Here is a 12,845-nt window from a genome sequence, read left to right on the forward strand (position 1 = left end):
GCAGTCTTCACTGGCTTCTATGTAATGAGGGTGGATTTGCCTGATAATGCACAGATAAGAAGTGAGGGGGGAGGCTTGGAAATTGCTTTTTAAGTACAGAAAGAGGCTTTTTTTTTTGCCTAATAGTTTCTTAAAATTGCTTATACTACTGATTTATGCAAAAAAAAAAAGGCCGTTACGATTTAAGTGCTCATCTCTATAAATAACCCTTTTTTCCAACAAGCTCACTAAGAGCTTGTTTTGTTTTTTTTTTTTGTTTTTTTTCAAATCTGACATAGGAGTGGGGAGGATATCCTTGAGGACGTTCAGCTTTTTATCACATTTATTATGCAGGAAAAGTGGTTATACTGCCAATAGAAAATGTATATATAATATCCAAGCTTTGCCTACATACAAATATTACATCAAGGTTAATGTCAAATTTATTAAAGGAAGAGTGCCAAAATAGTAAATGAGGTAAGAGCAACAGTAGGTGAAGCAGACAAAAAAAATGGCGGATAGAAAATCTCCATTTTATTACACGTGGATTTTACATTGAGGGGTGAAATTGCCCCAGAAATGAACATTCAAATTTCCATAACTGCCCAGTTGATCTGCATGGGCTTTCGAGCTATCCATGCACTTGTCATCAATGAATCTTATTCACAGGAGCCTGGTTGTCAGATGCAGAAATTACTGCATGTATTTGGCACTGCGAGTCAGTTTCTATGCAGAAAAATTCTGCAGTGTGTGAGGTCTGTAAAAGTCATTGATAGGTCTGGTGGTAAAGTTCTCAGCAATATCGGCACATATGAATTAGAATGACCATGTATACAATGTTTGTTTCTTTATCACTAAAAGGGGTTTCCTGAAACTTTTATTCTCCACCAAGTGACAAATACCGACAGTATCACTGACATGTAAAAACCTAACAACTTTTACAACTTTTCCCCTATGTCTTTCTTAATACAAAAAACCCTAAAGTAACAGTAGTCTATAAAAAAATAAAAAAAATCACAGCGTGTCAATGACAGTATCACACTATACGTAATCATATGTTAAAGTGGCTCAGTGCAGTGCCCTCCAGTAGCTTCACAATTGTGGTTCCTGTTTTTTGTACAGAGAAAACTATACCTAATAAATTCATTCACAAGTGGGGGTTGTTATAATAATATGTGCAAGTACCTGTAGCACTGGTTTTGAGGTTCTTTAAATACATAGTGAAATATGTAATCACTGCCATTTAAAATAAAATTCTAGGACCGGCTCTGCTACAGCAGTATAAGTCATTATGATCAGGATGGATCCAGCTATACAGCACTGTATCAATAGCCATGGTGTGCTCCTGATGTCAGACAGATAAATATCACCATATGTTACATGGCAACCTGCTATTACTTTCCCTACATAAATGGTCATTTAAAGAAGCACAAAACCTCCAGCCTGTCTCACATTTGCTTTTAGTCTATTGTTCCTTGTTTCATTCTTCAGTAATGTCACTGACAGGTAGTTCAGTGACAGTGCTGGCCTGGCAATCATTGTTGTCTCACAACTAGCAGCTCTTTACCTTAGGTTTAGTGCTTTTTTTACACTGACCCTTGATACAACTTACTTGCTACATTACTGCAGTCTATCTGATATATATAGTATCTATACTATCTGATCAGACTCCTACAGAAAAAATACCCAATGCTGCACACTAGTTACAGTACAACACACACCTAGGAGGTAATAACTATACAGAGATGTACAAAAGATAAATAATTTAAAGTTGGAATGTTTTTTTCCTATATGTTACACTTTACATTCTATCTCCACAGGTGTGATACATGTATAATGTCAATTGTCCACACCAACTATTTTCTTAGGCTTTCGATGCTTGGAGATTGCTTTCCAGATCCTGCACAGAGGTCCGCCCCTGAGATACAGAGAAAAGCATTAGTTTCTGCATAGAGTATAGTACTACAATCTATTACCATTATCCAGTGCCCTCAAGCAAATTATAATCAATTATAAAAAAATGTATCGGCTGAATGGCAATGGCATTATATATGGGATACAGATTCTATATCTCTTCAGTGTTTGTACATAATATATGTTTTATTTATTTAGAGTGACTAGAGTCCTAGTTGTATTCTCAGACCCAGTCGGCAGTCATCCTGGCAAATTGAGGTATCCAGACTGGATTGTTTTTTTTTTTTTTTTTGTTTTTTTTTCTTCCCCATAGCATTTTGGGTTTACAGGGGTATCCTTATCACATCTTAGATTGAAATTTTAAAGACATGCCATGATTCTGAACTATTATTACAGAGCCATACCTGAGTTTTAGGTTCTTCAGGTCTTCTTTGGTGATCTCATGTAGAACGTCATAAAGGGTATAATCTTCTTCAACAAACTAATAAGTTAATACACACAAAAGAAGTCAGATAATATATCGAGTTCACATGGACGACAAGCTATCTGAAAAAACACCTTAAAATCAGCATGGAATTTGCTGTGTAGTTTTTTTTTTCTGCAGATTTTTGTCTTTTCAGGCTTGCGTTAATTTTAATGTGAGCTTTCAAGTAGAACTGCTCTAAAATGTGACAGATTTTTTATTTTTTTTGTTAGCATTCTTCATTAAAGTCAGCAGGGGATGAAAACTCATATTTTAGTGCATTTTTTGCCCATTTGCGGATTAGAGAATGATCTGTAATGAGTGGTAAGCATTACCTGCTCCACAACCTCTTCGCCACAGCCCTGCTGTCTCAGCCAGTCCACCAGCTCTTGGTCTCTATTAATGCCAATGGACACAAATGATGCAGATCTTGGAACATCTAACAATGAAAATTAGAAATGCAACTTCAATTATCCAACTTCAATTATCCATATTATGTGTGCTTCATAATAAGATGTGGTTAGAAACCAAGGCATCTATTATTTGAGTTGGTGTAGTAATATTTACCCATACTAGATTTGATCTGAAGGAGATGCAAGTCGTGGCTTCTTTGTTCCAGACATTGCTTTAGAAGAAACTGGTATTCTTTTTCCTTCTGAACAAGGTCTTCCAATAATCTACAGCCAAAATAAACCAATATAATAATGAGCCAATAAATTAACAAAAATATATTGGTTTGTCAAATTACAGTATTAACTGGGTTCATAACACACTTTTATTTAAGGGGTTGTGCAGGCAAAATTGAATGATGGCCATCAATATTTGTTGGCATTGTACCAACACTCATACCGATCAGCTGAGGTAAACACAGAGAACAAGAATCGGCACTGTGTGTAAACACCCTAAATGGAGCAGTTGCTGTGCGTGCACTAACACTCCATTCATTACTGCACACAATTTTCTTGCACTCTGTATTGTCAGAAGTGCAATCCTAATGATCTGCTAGTTATCCCCTACGATGTGGTTAGGAATCACCTTTCTGAAATTACAGAGCCTCCTAAAAGGAAATGTCTGGCGGAAAAAAAAAAAATTATTAAACTATTGTATTCCCCCGAAAAGTTATACAAACCACCAATATACACTTATTACAGGAAATGCACATAGAGGGGGGGATTTAACAAACATTGTGTAAAAGGAATACTGGCTCAGTTGCCCCTAGCAACCAGATTCCACGTTTCATTTTCCAAAGAGTCTGTGAGGAATTAAAGGTGCAATCGGATTGGTTGCTAGGGGCAACTGAGCCAGTTTCACTTAACACCATGTTTGATAAGTCCCCTCCATGCACTTACTACTGCATCAAGGCTTCACTTCCTGGATAACATGGTGATGTCACGACCCGACTCCCAGAGCTGTGCGGGCTGTGGCTGCTGGAGAGGATGATGGCAAGGGGACACTGAGGGACACAGGGCAGTGGAGGAACACTGAGCAGCCCCCTGCCATCATCCTCTCCAGCAGCCACAGCCCGCACAGCTCTGGGAGTTGGGTCGTGACATCACCATTTTATCCAGGAAGTGAAGCCTTGATGCAGTAGTAAGTGCAGGGAAAAAAGCACTTTATAAGCATTTCCCATAATAAGTGTATATTGGTGATTTGTATAACTTTTGGGGGGGCAATACAATACTTTAAAGGAGAAGTCTACCGAAAAATTTTATTAAAGTATTGTATTGCCCCCCAAAAGTTATACAAATCACCAATATACACTTATTATGGGAAATGCTTATAAAGTGCTTTTTTCCCTGCACTTACTACTGCATCAAGGCTTCACTTCCTGGATAAAATGGTGATGTCACGACCCAACTCCCAGAGCTGTGCGGGCTGTGGCTGCTGGAGAGGATGATGGCAGGGGGCTGCTCAGTGTTCCTCCACTGCCCTGTGTCCCTCAGTGTCCCCTTGCCATCATCCTCTCCAGCAGCCACAGCCCGCACAGCTCTGGGAGTCGGGTCGTGACATCACCATTTTATCCAGGAAGTGAAGCCTTGATGCAGTAGTAAGTGCAGGGAAAAAAGCACTATATAAGCATTTCCCATAATAAGTGTATATTGGTGATTTGTATAACTTTTGGGGGGCAATACAATACTTTAATAAAAATTTTCGGTAGACTTCTCCTTTAAAGGAATTATCTGGTTAAGTAATGGTGCGTTTACACAGACAGATTTATCTGACAGATTTGTGAAGCCAAAGCCAGGACTGGATTTGAAACCAGGAGAAATTTCAGTCTTTTCTTTATGACCTGTTCCCTGTTTAGTCTGTTCCTGGCTTTGGCTTCAAAGATCTTTCAGATAAATCTGTGTAAACGTACCATAACATATTTTCAATAATACTCCTCCTGGAGACTAACAATCTGCTCAATACTTGTTATTACCTCATCTATCTCCTCCCCCTGAGTTCTGAGTCTGCTGCCTTTTGCTTGAGACAGAGAAAACAGTGGCTGGCTGAACATTCCTCTCCATCCTGCTGCAAACTACTCCCCGCCCTTTCAGGGACAATCGTGTGAACAATGTATGTAGCCAGCTGTCACTGCACTGATGTTGGATGGCCCCCTCGGGGGAGTGAATGGCTTATTTACAGTGGGGTTGCCAGCAACTTGAGCCCAGCCAGGAACAATGTTTACATGTAGGGATGGGGACGAGGGAGTTTGCAGCGTGATGGAGAGGAATGTTCAGACACTGTTTTCTGTGTCTCCAGCAGAAGTTAGCAGACTCAGAAGTCAGGGAAAGAAACAGATAAGGTAGCAGCACTTCTCATAACAAATAGTGCCATTGATCTGAATAGAGCTTAATTGCAAACCACACTTGAATTGGAGACAAGTGTTGTGTTGTCTCTGGAAGAAAGTGGCCATGTTTTTCGAACACTGGATAACCCCTTTAATCCATTTATGTAGTCATGTTTTGGTATTAAAAACAGAAATGCCCTGAATATAAATGATTGGGCTTCATTCACATGCATCTGTGAAAATCATTTCCAATCCGTTCTTCTTTTTTAGCCAAAATAAAGAATGTCATCCTTTACAAAGGAAAAAGAAAACATTCCAGGTTGAAATGTTTTAGAATTTCTCCCTCTCACTTTTACAAGGATTTTTTTTCCTTGTTTGATGGAAAAGCAATAGATGGGAGCCCTGTTATGAACAGGGTAATCTATTATTCTTTGGTAAGGCTTTTGTCATCCTACCTGTTGGTCTCTTGTTTCAGTTTTCCAAGCTGTAGGTTTAGCTGATGACCCTGTGTCTCATGTGAAACCACTGAGCTAAGCGTGCTAACACCAGATGTCATTACAGCCTCTTCAGAACTATTCTGCTGAGCTGGCTGGTAATCTTCATCTTCCACTTCTTTATCCACTCCTTCACTCTCTGATGCAGGTCCCAAGTGTGTTCTTAGCTCTGTGTAGTACACGGAATGAAGACAAGATAAGAGTGACTCTGTGCTTGTGAGGTGCGTCTTTATGTTCACAACATACTGATTGAGAAAAGAAAAGGATTTCACATGTGCAGGAAACGTCAAACTAGAATACAGTGGGAAATACTGAGCACTTTAATGGATACATACAGAAATAGATGTTAAAAAACAAACTCTGCCTAAGAAGGTTACTCAAACTCTTCTTTAGGGTCTGTTCGCATGTACAGACTCGCTGCGTAAAACTCGCATCAAACTCGCATGAAAGTAGCTGCGTTTTTTGTGGTGTTGAACTTGCCTGTGAAAATCAAAACTCGCATGTAAAAATCGCACCAAACACGCAGCGAGAATACACATACATTGACTTTATAGTAATCAGTATCGCTGTGAATTTATGTACGAGAAACTCACAGCGATAAATACGCAGCAAGTCTGTACGTGTGAACAGACCCTTAGGGTGCCTTCACACATACCGGCTCGCAGCAAAAAACTTGCTGTGAGTTTCTGCTACAAGCCGAGGTCCTGGAAGGCCCCTATCAATACATACAAGCAGTGGTCTGAAAGACCGCTGCGTGTATGTAATGCAGCCGCCCCCTTAACCCCTTCGGCTCCCGCACCGCTGTCTCCATACATTACCTGGCTCTGGCTGCATGGGGTCACAGCGTCTTGCTCTGCCGCCCAGCCAATCAGTGTGTTGCCCAGCCGCAGCCACTGATTGGCTGGGCAGCAGAGCAGGACCCCGGGACCCCGTGCAGCCAGGCACCCTTAGGTTTTCTGACATTTATCATCTTCCCAATGGGGACAGCAGAGCCATCTATATATACACATATTGCGGGATCTGCCTTTGTGATTCCGTGATCTGTTAGCATGAAGGGGCTGGCTACAAGAAAGTTAAGTCTAGTGTGGGGTTCAATCTGATGGGTCTGCTTTGACCTGTACATGGACTCAAACGTTATGATCAAAATGTGCACAAAGAACCTTAAAGGATAAGTCCAGACAGACCTCTATTTTTCAAAACTGCTGGGAAGGGGGGGGGGGGGGGGGGGGGGAGTCTGAGTGAGAACCCAGGTTGTGACGTGTCAGGTCCGCTCGCCCAGTCAGCTGATGAGGCAGGACCCCACTGTGGCCACTGGCTAGCTGCGCAGACCTAACACGTCACAACTAGAGATGATCGAACAGCGCTAATTTTAAGGATTGTGCGAACTCGAACCATCGGTATTTGACTCCCACAGTCTTCCCGTTCCGTGGGAAGGTGAATACAGCCTATGGCCCAGGCTGTATTCCTGCTTTTCAGGTGGGACCCGGTAGGGCTGGGCGATATTGGCCTAAATCAATATCGCGGTTTAAGCTGCGGTAACGATAATTGAACGATAATTATGACACGCCCCTTTTTGCAAACCACACCCACTTGCTATGCCAAACGAGCAATATTTTGATTAAAAAAAGTAAAAAAAATAAAAGTAATGTCATCATTATTAGGGGGTCTCAGCAGAGACCTGGACGTGTATCTACAGGGGGTTACATAGGGAAAGGGGTGTATGACTGTAAAGGGAGGGGCAGATATGGGGTGTATTACTATACAGGGGGGCTGATAGCAGTGTATGCCTATATGGGGGGCTGATAGTGTATGACTATACAGTGGGCACGGACAGGGGTGTAAGATATACAGGGGGGTGGATAGGAGTGTATGACTACAGGGGGGATGATAGCAGTGTATGTGTATACGGGGGCTGATAGCAGTGTATGACTATACAGGGGGGACGGACGGGTGTATGATATACGGGGGGCAGATAGGGGTGTATGTGTATACGGGAGCTGATAGCAGTATATGACTAAACGGGGGGCTGATAGGGGTGTATTACTATACGGGGGCGGATAGGGGTGTATGACTATACGGGGGGCTGATAGCAGTGTGTGTCTATACGGGGGGCTGATAGCAGTGAATGTCTATACGGGCGGATAGGGGTGTATGACTATACAGGGGGGCTGATAGTGTATTACTATACGGGGGCGGATAGGGGTGTATGACTATATGGGGGGGCTGATAGGGGTGTATTGCTATACGGGGCGCGGATAGGTGTGTATTGCTATACGGGGGCTGATAGAGGTGTATGACTATATAGGGGGCACATAGGGATGGATGGTGGATAGGGGTGTATGACTATATAGGGGGTGGATAGGGGTGTATGACTATATAGGGGGCACATAGGGATAGATGGTGGATAGGGGTGTATGACTATAGGGGGGACGATTAGGGCTTTATTACTATATAAGGGGCACATAGGGATGAGGGTATGGGAAGTACAGTGCTGCAGCTTAGGAGGAATGAATGGGCTGCAGCAGGCAGGATGCCACACACATAACTTATAGGAAACATTGCTGTGTGCTGCAGCCCATTCATTCCTCCTAAGCTGCAGCACTGTACTGTTAATGATGCTGATGGAACTACAGTACGGCAGCCTCCCAAATGCTGCTCCTCCATATCCTGCCCGTGTCCTCCCTGCACACACAGGACAACAGGTGCAGCGCTTCCCGGTCATGTGTGTGTGGTGTGAGATCGCTCGTACGGGACAGGACTGATGGGGGGGGGGGGGGCGCTCGTACGGTACTGATCCGGGAGGGGATACTGGGACGGGTGCAGGCGCATTGGTAACGGGCGGGGGGGGCGCTTGTACGGGCCGGGTGCAGGGGGATGGGGCACTCAGACACTCTCACCCCTGCTGCTCCTCCTCCACCTCCCGCTCTGATACCGGTGTCCCTGCACATAACGTGCAGCGCTCACGCCGGGCCGCACGTGTGTGTGTGTTGGGGGACGCTCTGACAGGGGGAAGGTACTGACAAGCCGGGACTGGAGCGGGGAGGAGGCGCTCCGACAGGTCGGACAGCTCAGACCAGGAGATAAAAATACAAAAATACCGCAGATACCGTCCTGGCCAAGTTGAGGTCAATTAACCGACACCAGAGACGGTATCGGTATTTTTGCGGTATACCGCCCAGCCCTAGGACCCGGGCTGTCTGACTGCGGGAGTCAAATACCGAGGGTTCGAGTTCGTACGAACCTGAAAATTAGCGCTGTTCGATCATCTCTAGTCACAACCTGGGTCCCCACTCAGACCAGGAAGCAGCCACCAGCGCTGGAGCCTGGGAGGTCAGAGCATGTTTTCTTTTATCCTCCCCGCCACTTGTGATAAAAAATGGGTCTATCTGGACTTCTCCTTTAAAATTATGTAAATAATAAATACAGCAAGAAAACATTTTACCATAGTCCATATATTTAGGAGTTTTATAAACAGTATATCTTTGCCCAAGCCGACAGATTCTGTAATTTTTCTGCATGTTTACTCCTATTACTACTTTACCGCCACTTACCAGGAATAAGAATAGTGACAGCTGCCTGCACTGCACGACGAATAATATTATCCATAGCAAACATCCAATGGGGCCTGATTAAGTGGTTCCTTAAGACTTTATTAACCTGAGAAGACATGTAACAAACATAGAGCACATAAAAACACTCCACACATGCATCTCGGGCTGGATTCACATGATAATCGTCCAGTATGTCAGAGGTAAGTCAGGATAACTTGTTTACTGGCAAAATAATATCCAGTCTACCCATTTACTTTTTTTAAGTCTAGCAGGCTAAACAATTTATTTATTTATTTTTTTTTGGGGGGGGGTGGCATGGACCAAAAGTTATCTCTAGGAGACTGCACTTGGTCCCTTACAGTGAATGGGTATATGATATATGATATATGTTGGCATAGCTTTTTGCTGATATCCCAACATAAGGATCCAGACAAACCCTTTATTTATTGTTTTTCGTCTTTGTTTTTTTCAGCGTAGATTCAGATGGAAGACACATATGGGATTAAGTAGTAAGCAAACAAAAAGTGGTAAATAGGCATGTCACAAAAAAGTGACAGCTATGCTTTAAAGTGTCCCTATTGTTATAATGTTAAAAATCTAAATCAACAGTTTACAATTTACATTCATTTAAAGCGCAGTTGACCAGGGAAACACGGGACTTCCTGTGTTTAGGTCTAAAAACAGGGAGTGCAGTGCTTTCCATGATAACTAAAAAAAATAAATAAAAATAACGTAAATTGCTAACTTTCTTTATTTCACATCTACTGTTGATTTACATTTTGAAAGTTATAACGATAGTGACACTTAAACAAAGCAGAATATGTTTTATAATTTAACATTCTTTAAAGTAGTCTCCTCTTCTTCGTCACCTGGAATGGTTTTCAATCAATAGGTATGCCTTCTCAAGAGAATTTATGGAATTTCTTCCATTCATTATGTGTTTGAGACCATAGGTTGTGTTGTACAGAAATAGGATTGCTACACAGTTCTATACAGTGTTTATTCCTAAAGCTTTCACATGACTATTAAAAGTTGTTTTTTTTAAGTGACACTAATGCTTTAAGGTTATTCAAACTTTCAAACTTTGGTATGAAAATGATCAAATGTTATCATGAAACTGGCTGTTATTAGGAAGGAAAGGAAGACCTAGAGTTAATCTTTGCAGGAGAAGTTCATAAGAGTTACCAATAGAGATAAGCAAACTTACAGTAAGTTTGGGTCCATGCCTACTGTTCACTCCTCTCTAGTTACCAGACTCAGAAACTGAAAATTAACAGCACCCCAAAACTAGAGCCCATGTAAATGTCTTGTAGAGATGAAGTATCTGTCACATCATCACATCATCACATCTCAACTGTTTGGAGAAGACTGGGAGAATCTAGTGCTTTTGTGTTTCCTGCCATAATGTGGATTAGAACAGTAGCTGAATAGGACTAAACACTGTATAGAACTGTGTACCAATCCTGCCTTTGCACAATACGAAAGATGTCGCAAACCCATTTTAGGACCAGAACTTCCACACATTTACATCTATTGACCAGACTGCGGAATTCCTGGCATTATCGTTCCTTATAATGCTGTGAGCACTGAAACTGTTTAAATCTCCGCATCAGTGTACTGACATGGCTGTGTCATTGCAGAAGTGCAGAGATTTAACTATTTTAGAGCTCACAGCATCATAATGAAAGATGATGCCAGGCGTTCTAAGGTCTAGTCCATATCACATGGTCTGTAAATCTAGTCTGTGGACATCAGGCCTAACTCTTGACAACATATACCTGTTAATTGAAAACCATTTCAGGTGACTACCTTATAAAACTGGTTGAGAGAATGCAGAGAGTGTGCAAAGTGATCATCAAAACAAAAGGTAAGGCCGGGTTTACATTTGTCCGGCGGTGCGACGACGTTTCCCTCCGGCGCATGAGAAAGCGCCTGAGGGAAACGCATTATTGAACTGATCCCATTGTTTTCAATAGGATCATTCAATATATGCGGTGTGTAAATAGTGACAGCATGCAGCGTCCTCCCGTGCGGCCCGCAAGGCTGTGCGGCGCCGCATCCACTAAAGTGAATGAAGCGCCGGAGGCAAGCCGTGTGATGACTGATGCTGTATTCACTCGTCCGGCTCAAGCCTCCGGTGCTCCGAGAAGAGGCTCTCTGCCAGCACACCAAAGCCCTCCCCTTCCTGGTCCATTATCTTTAATTTTGTTTGTTTATTTATTTATTATAATGTTTATTTTAATTTATTGTGCTTAAATACAAGCTGGCAGTCTGCCATGTGCCTGTGGGGTCCTACTCTGTACAGGAAGTTCCTGCTTTTGGTTTTTCTATTGTACAGCAGTGGATCGAGGTATACTACTCTGCTCCTTCACATTTTAAAATTTGCAATTAAATTAAAAACTAATTAATTATTGGGAGGGGCATGCAGGCTAATGTGTGTGGGTAGTGTGTGTTGGGGTCAGATGGTATACTGTGCAGGGGGTCAGGTGGGGTTGTGTGGGGTCAGGTTTCATTGGTGTGTGTGGGGGGGGCAGGTTGGGAGGTGTGTGTGGTTGGATAAGGGGGGTGGTGTGTGGGTGGATCAGGTGGGGTAGCGTGTTGGGGTGGGTGGGTCTGGTGGGGTAGTGTGGGTGGGTCAAGGTGTGTGTTTGTGGGGTGGGGTAGTGGGGGTGGCTCAAGGTGTGTGTGTGTGTGTGGGGGGGGGGGGTCAGGTGGGTATGTGTGTGTTTGTGGGGGGGGTCAGGCGTATATACGCCATGCGATCATTTTGGCAGTTCAGAGCGTGGCCGTGTGGCGACCCCGCTCTGAACTGCCACGGTCCCAGATGCTTTATGCTTCTAGTATAAATGTAAAAAAAAAAAAAAAACAAGTGTTGTTATTAATAAAAAAAAAACCTCCCCTAATAAAAGTTTGAATCACCCCCCTTTTCCCATGTTATAAATAAAAATAAATAAACAAACATGTTTGGTATCACCGTGTGCGTAATCGCCCGAACTATTTATCACAGTCCTGATCTCGCACGGTTAACAGCGCAAGTGCACAAAAATCCACAAATGCAAATTGCGCATTTTTGGTTGCATCAAATCCAGAAAAATTGTAATAAAAAAGTAAAAAAAAAAAAAAAAAAATCGCAAACATTAAAATCCACCACTGAATACATACATGTAGGGGTGCGGTAGCATGTACACCCTGGAAACCCCATTTGCATTACTTTATGTAGAGCCGTGTAGGGGCTGCCACTATACTATACTGCAAGTACCTTAAAATCCCATTGAAAATTAAAGAAAAACCTATAGGGAAAAGAAATGTCAACTGATGAGAGCAAATTGTGACAACTGATGGTTTTTGCTGAAAAAAAGGATAGAAAAACTGATGACAACTGATGCATTTTTGGCATCATGTGTGGCATCAGTTGTGGTCAGTTTTTAGATAAAAACTGCAACTGACGCAAACTCATATATGTAAACCCAGCCTAACTACTTTAAAGAATCTAAAATATAAAACATATTCTGGTTTGTTTCATCTTTTTGTTTACTGCTTAAATTCATACGTGTTCCTTCAAATTTCCACAATCCAATAAAAATAACATTGGTAATTCTGCAAAATACAAATACTAAAAATATGGCATCAATTTCTCAAAACCTTACTATATGTAAAATCATACTGACTAC

The 12,845-nt window shown here is 42.2% G+C and overlaps 1 protein-coding gene across 2 annotated transcripts in view; it reads right to left on the reverse strand.

Moving 5' to 3' along the window:
- Nucleotides 1-409: 409 nt before the first annotated feature.
- The window catches only part of MAP3K15 (mitogen-activated protein kinase kinase kinase 15), a 191,669-nt gene continuing 179,233 nt past the window's right edge, over nucleotides 410-12,845 (reverse strand). Inside the window, exons 24-29 of one of the 2 annotated variants that reach the window (XM_069944508.1) lie at nucleotides 9,175-9,280; nucleotides 5,585-5,792; nucleotides 2,924-3,033; nucleotides 2,692-2,795; nucleotides 2,298-2,374; nucleotides 410-1,897 (exon numbers count right to left, since the gene is read on the reverse strand). In XM_069944508.1, coding sequence (XP_069800609.1) covers nucleotides 1,819-1,897; nucleotides 2,298-2,374; nucleotides 2,692-2,795; nucleotides 2,924-3,033; nucleotides 5,585-5,792; nucleotides 9,175-9,280 — 684 coding nt within the window. In that variant the 3' untranslated portion in view covers nucleotides 410-1,818. The remainder of the gene's footprint in view (nucleotides 1,898-2,297; nucleotides 2,375-2,691; nucleotides 2,796-2,923; nucleotides 3,034-5,584; nucleotides 5,793-9,174; nucleotides 9,281-12,845) is intronic. The other variant, XM_069944509.1, reaches the window with a different exon arrangement.

The sequence above is a fragment of the Dendropsophus ebraccatus genome, chromosome 11 (assembly GCF_027789765.1).
Source record: "Dendropsophus ebraccatus isolate aDenEbr1 chromosome 11, aDenEbr1.pat, whole genome shotgun sequence".
NCBI lineage: Eukaryota > Metazoa > Chordata > Amphibia > Anura > Hylidae > Dendropsophus > Dendropsophus ebraccatus.